This window comes from Poecilia reticulata, linkage group LG10 (assembly GCF_000633615.1).
Source record: "Poecilia reticulata strain Guanapo linkage group LG10, Guppy_female_1.0+MT, whole genome shotgun sequence".
NCBI lineage: Eukaryota > Metazoa > Chordata > Actinopteri > Cyprinodontiformes > Poeciliidae > Poecilia > Poecilia reticulata.
In genome coordinates, this window is record NC_024340.1 from 24,060,810 (window position 1) to 24,066,948 (window position 6,139).

The 6,139-nt window shown below is 39.6% G+C and overlaps 1 protein-coding gene across 1 annotated transcript in view; it reads left to right on the top strand.

The window, feature by feature from the left end:
* diaph1 (diaphanous related formin 1) overlaps positions 1-6,139 on the top strand; it is a 105,857-nt gene that overhangs the window by 78,655 nt on the left and 21,063 nt on the right. The window contains exons 19-20 of the mRNA XM_008420919.2: positions 4,755-4,850; positions 4,954-5,048. Of these exons, the coding sequence (XP_008419141.1) occupies positions 4,755-4,850; positions 4,954-5,048 (191 nt within the window). The remainder of the gene's footprint in view (positions 1-4,754; positions 4,851-4,953; positions 5,049-6,139) is intronic.

Consider the following 6,139-nt stretch of genomic DNA (forward strand, 5'->3'; position numbering starts at 1 on the left):
ACTTAGCTTCTAACTAGTAAAACACTGCAAAGGATTGGGGGTAAAATTGTTTTGGTAATTTTATGTATTTATTTTTTCTTCTTTTGCAGTAAAAGTTTTTGTTTCATCCAGCAGCTCAGGTTGATCAATTAGAAGGAAACTTGTCATTTTTTCTTTTTTTCAGGAAACATTTTTATTTATTTTTTTTCTCTGTTTGATTTATAATAAATAAAAACATACGTTTTTTCAAATTTCACCTGCAGTTGCACTTTTCATGCACCAGGGGAGCGCAAGGGAGCAAGGTCCTAGCCCCTCCCATATGCCGTCCCCCTGCGTCCTGGCCCTCCCACATCCTGCCCAGTCCCCCTCCCCACTGCCCCACCCTGCCATCTGGTGCTTTTCACACAATGGCGTGCCCGTAGTCACATGCACGCACGCACACACTGTCGGGAATCTTTTCTCCTCATTTCCTTTCACAGTGGAAAAACAGGATGAAGGGGCTCTTTCAGCCTTGAGGTTACCCTGGAAACTCCTTTATTCTTCTCCTGTCAAACTCTTATGTCGCAACACCAACACTTCTATATAGAGTGACAGAATGGAAGTTTAAAGTTTAAAGGGACCAGAGGAACAGCTGTCTCTCTGTCTGCCACAGTTGACACAAAGAGCAGCTTTTTCCCTAATTTTTTTATGTTTCTTCTTTGTCTTTCTTCTCAGTTTTAATAGATTTACACTTCTAAACCACAACCATGTGAAGTTCTTTATAAATTTCCATGAAATACCAAAGATTTGGCACAGGCTCTGTGTATGTATGCGTGTTTTTCTTTCTCTGGATCACATTCAGAAGCTTTTTTTTTTTTCCAAAAGAACTTTTCAGCTCAGGAATATTGATGTTTAAACTCAACTCCCTCTTCTCAGTTTCTGTTTAGACAGCTTCCAGACCTGGAATGCAGAATGGAAAAAGTTAGTTTGGTATTATATAAAGTTAATATGAGGGTTTTCTTCCATCGTGCCACAAGGGGGCCCATGGAAAACTCTTGATGCTACAAATATACAATGAAACACATCATCTGTAAGCTTTTAGTGGGATAAAAATAAACCACTGGGTTTACAAACAGGGAGTGGTGATGAGAGGATGAATAGGCTACATGAAAAGGCTGAAAAAGTCATTGTGAGTAGAAAAGGTTTTGCTTTATGAAAGAGGGATGAAACTTCATTTGAGTGGATGCTTTAGGTTCAGCTTGGCCAGATATGAAAGAGTTTTATGTTCTTTTTAATTTCTTTGTTTCTCTCTTTCTATCCCTCCTTTTCTTTCTATATTTCTTTTTCTTTTATGTTTCAACTAAGCCTGGCTACACATCACTCTCTCCACTCCACATTTTTGTCCTTTTAAGGAGCGAGGGAATGAGAATGGAAAGCTAGCTGAAATGGGGTGAAGGACACACTCTCTAAGCTCACTAACTGATAAACAGACTCCTCTTTGTGCAGACGGACACACAAACACTGACACAGTTTGTTACGTATTGACAAAATCCCCATCATGACTTGGCTCCTCGTGATTCTGCTGAACCTTCCCCCCTCTCCTTTTCCTGTCTTCTTCCAACTTTCTGCATTTTTTTGGTCTCTCCACATAATTAAAAGCAGATGTCAGCAATGGAAGAATTTCTACCATGACACACACACACAGCCCCTGCCAGTGTGCGTTCACACACACACACGCAGACGCACACACACAGACACACGGTGCCAAGCAGCTGTCGAGGGGAGAAGAAGGTGGGGGTGTTCCAGGAAGGGAGGATTGTGTGTCCGCCTGTTAAAGCAAAGTTGGTTTGTTTTTACAATAAAACCTTGTTTTTCGTTGACTATAAACAATACAGGCTATAAAAACACTTCTGTCATGTGTTTTTAGCACTCCACAGTTGTTTTGTGCTGGAAATGTTTGTGTGTGTGTGTGCGTCTGGTCAGACATGTGTTCTGCCTCCATCATCTTTCTTTCCTCCCCCACTATGACTAAGTGTAACAGGATGCAGTGCTCTGTAGTCGCCGCCAGAGGTGCCATCGGCTCATAAATGAAAAGCCCTTGTACATGTAGACACCAAGGAGCAGCCATTTTACAGTCTGCACACCAGACCCCATTTTATGAATCAGCTATGATGTCAACACAGCTCAAGCTGATTCTATTGGCTAAAGCGCAGCCYGAGCTTTAGCTCTATACATACACACATATGCTTCAGTTCTGTCTCTCTCTGAGTCACACACACTGACCCACTGACATGATGCTTCCACTGGGTCACCAGTCCTGCTCAGAGGGATTTTGTTCTATCCTAAGTTCGTGCTGTATAGTTAGGCCTGTCACACTAATAAATTTTGCTGGATGATAAATTGTCCCAGAAGTTATTGCAATGGAGTATAATATTGATAATATTGCTGTTTTGAGAGTATTTTCATGTAAAAAATGGCATAATAATGTCAGAACACATTCTCAAAGATTAATAAACGTCAAATTCTGATGAACATTTAACACTGGAACTGAAAGACATTTTTTAAATATTCAAAATAAATAAATAAAAGAAAAAAAATTATGAAGTCTTYGTAAACAAAATTGTCCTTCAAAAATAATGCTAATTTACACCAATGAATCAAATTGAAAACTTTTTGTCATCCAATTTTGGTAGAAAGAGGGAGAAAACGGATAAGTCATGGAATTGGAAATTGTTGAGCCTGTTTTAATACATCATTGYTTGTTGCGAAAGGCCTAGCTGTAGTTTTTACTTTTACTACAGATTTGCTGAAACATGGTTACTGTTAAATGATGTAAATTTCCCTACTACTGTTGTAGAAATACTTTTTCTCCAATTTTGTGTCTTGCAGAAGTGAAAATTGGTTTAGAGACATAGATTTTTTTTAAAATCTCATCTCTCCTCTTCCTGTAAAATGTTCAGCTGTGGCTTGATGTGGTTACGTGTTTGTGCAAAGATGTTATTTCCTCAATGATGTGTGGATTTTCCTATCCTGTGTCTATATTGGCTACCTTCCTGTCTTAGTTTCCTGCAGGGATTGTGAGAAGTATTGGATACACAATAGTGCTTTATATGGTAACCATGCACACAGGTGGCTGTTTTCATAATCCCAAATATACTAAAACAGTGAAAATTGTTTGTTGTTGAAAGGTTCTTGTTATCTCCGAGATGAGTTTCATAAAGTGGAAGCTACTGCTGAGGCAAATGATCTTAAACCCAGTGACACACTCTACTGTGTGCGTGTGTGCGTGTGCGTGCGTGCGTGCGTGCGTGTGTGTGTGTGTGTGTGTGTGTGTCTAAATGAGGACATGGTGTCCTCATTAGGACCATTAGCAGTTCACAGACTGTTGAACTGACTGCTGTCTCTCATTCTGACAGAGGACTCTTTGACCGGACTTGTGGTTGGATCAGTGGATGAATAGAGTTGTTATCCTGTGGCAATTATGTGACTGTGTGGTGACTGCTGACACTTCCACTGTCTGAATCAGGCCTCTTCAATAAACTGTGCACCATGATAATAAAAGAAATTAATGCATACAGGCTGTGCAAAAAGCAGGTTGGGTCTTATGTTGCTAATAACAGGTGAAAATAGATTTGTCTGTTTGATTTCTTGTCTTTTTTTGTACACGTTGCAATACTTTGCTTTAGTGGTACTTTACATTATGGTGTAGAAGCACCATCAAGGATAGCTATAGAGTCATCCTGACCAGCAGTGCACTRGAAGTTCTCAATTAGCAAGAACTACTTCTAAGGTCAGTTTAAAGAGCTTAAAACGGAGAATGTACAGGACAACATTTAACCACCTAAACATTCTGGCCTGAATTCAGTCCCAGCATGAGATGGTTTTAAATCACGTCATTGATATTCAATTTGAATCTAAATTGTGTCCTCATCTAGCATTTACATTCTGGCCTTCACGCTTAAAATGTAGTGTGTGGTGGCAGAATTCCCCATAAAGCCGCTCTTATCTACTCACTTAGGGATAAACCAAAACTTAGATGTGAGATCAGCCATTTTTTATCATCACAGAAATCAAAATTGGTACAGAAAAGCATGGACGGCTTAATAGTTTTTACTTCGAGTCCTCCAACTTTTGAGGCGCTGTCAATTCTGTGATCATAAATTAATAAGCAGTGATTGATTAGATATTTCCTGACAGGAACAGCAGGACAGCTGTGACATCCAGAACTCTGCTGACCTTAGACCCAATGTGCCTGGAAACAGCAAGCTGTTATGTGACCAAAGCCCACGTGATTGTTCATCTTTCACTCCTAATTCTCATCCAGTTCATATCCACCCCCACACTGACACATCCTTACAGTCACAACTCTGACCTTGTCAGAACCAGTTAATCTAAAGTGTCTCTTCTCTGTGTTTGTGTGTGTGCAGATGCATAAGTTTAATGCAATCTCTGAATGCCCCACAGTAAGCAGATGTCTGGCCACGTTTAAAAAGCCCAAGCTCAACGGAGACGTTACCCACATTTTTAAGCCATTTCATGTTAGTTTGGTATTACCTGGGGAGCTAAAAAAAAATCCAACACCTCAGTGACATCATACAGTTGGATGAGAGTAAAAACGGCAAAGGCCGTACCAACGCTGTCGCTTTTAATATGCATCACACAGGCATTGTGATGCATATTAGTCTAGCAGCTTTTATTCTTTAGCAATACTTATTGTACACCTATTTAAGCCCCAGAGTCGCCTTATATGAACAAGAAGGTTTGAATATCCTCTTCTTTTCTTTTCTTGTCTCCAGTTAAAAAAGACCAGGATGGTGGACAGGAAAAACAGACACAGAAGAAGAAGGTGAAGGAGCTAAAGGTTCTTGATTCGAAATCCTCACAGAATCTCTGTAAGTCACTTTTACAGAAAAAAAAAAAAAACAATAATCTAGAAGTACTTTCTTTTGTTTTTGTTCATGAGGTAATGTTTTTCTTTGTGTCTTCTTCGCGTAGCGATTTTTCTGGGGTCGTTCCGTCTTCCTTACGAGGAGATCAAGAATGCAATCTTACAAGTCAATGAGAAGATTCTCACAGAGTCCTTGGTTCAGGTACCAAGATTTGTCTACTAAAGAGGTCAAAGGCTATGTTTAGGTTTCCATTTTTTATGCAACTTTCCCTCTTAGTCAAAACAAAAAGCGGGAAGCTACATCTCTCTGTAGGTTCTTCAGCTAGATGCTATTTTATTTTATATTTGCACCTAGGCCTGTCACGATAACAAATTTTTCTGGACGATTAATTGTCTAAAGAATTATTGTGATAAACGATAACATTGTTTCAAGACCTTTTGACACTGATTTAATGGAAATGACTAATAATTCATGCGATTTCCTGCCATAGATGCATTCTGACAGAGGACTCTTTGTCAGAATGAGTCCTCTGTCAGTGTTAAGTGAATTCAACCATCCACATAACACTGGAACTGATAAACTAAATAAACAAAACAACCAAAAACAAAAATAAAATGGATTCTCAGTCTCCATTAACAAAAAACGTACTTGAATAAAAACTAAACAACATAAAGCCAAAGTGAAATAAATACTGCATTCAACCAAAAGAGTGCAGATTATGAAGTCTGTGTACTATATTCCCCTTCGGTAATCACTAGATTTAAATGGACAAGATGGGCACAGCCGTCTCCCTAATGCAGTAGTTTGTACTACACAATTTTTTGCTCCTATTTTCTCCTTATGACAATCTTAGATCGTTGGCCGATCTAAGATTTTCGCTGGTGATTTCGTAACCGATCATCCTGCAGTGTGTGGTGTGTTACGGTAGATCGTCGTGGCCGCTCCGATCTAAATCAGGGGTTTTCCCCGACTGGGAGCTTAACGCTGAATGTGACAGGTAGCCAATCGGAAAGCGCAGATTCTCCTCCGTGCTTTCTGAGGGGAAATTACGGAGGGGAATCCCAAACAGCTGACACGGCGCAACCCGAAGTCCAGCGGGCATCGGAGATTATATGTGCTAACAAAATTAATATTTAATCAACGTTTCGTGCAAAGAATATAGAAATGACAAGGAGAGGAGTTGGAGCCAAATTACTACCACAGTTGATAAACCCGGTAACTTTTCAGCTGTTCTTCGTTAACGTGAAATAAATAGGTTATAATGATTTTCATTCAGTCAGGACTTTACGCTG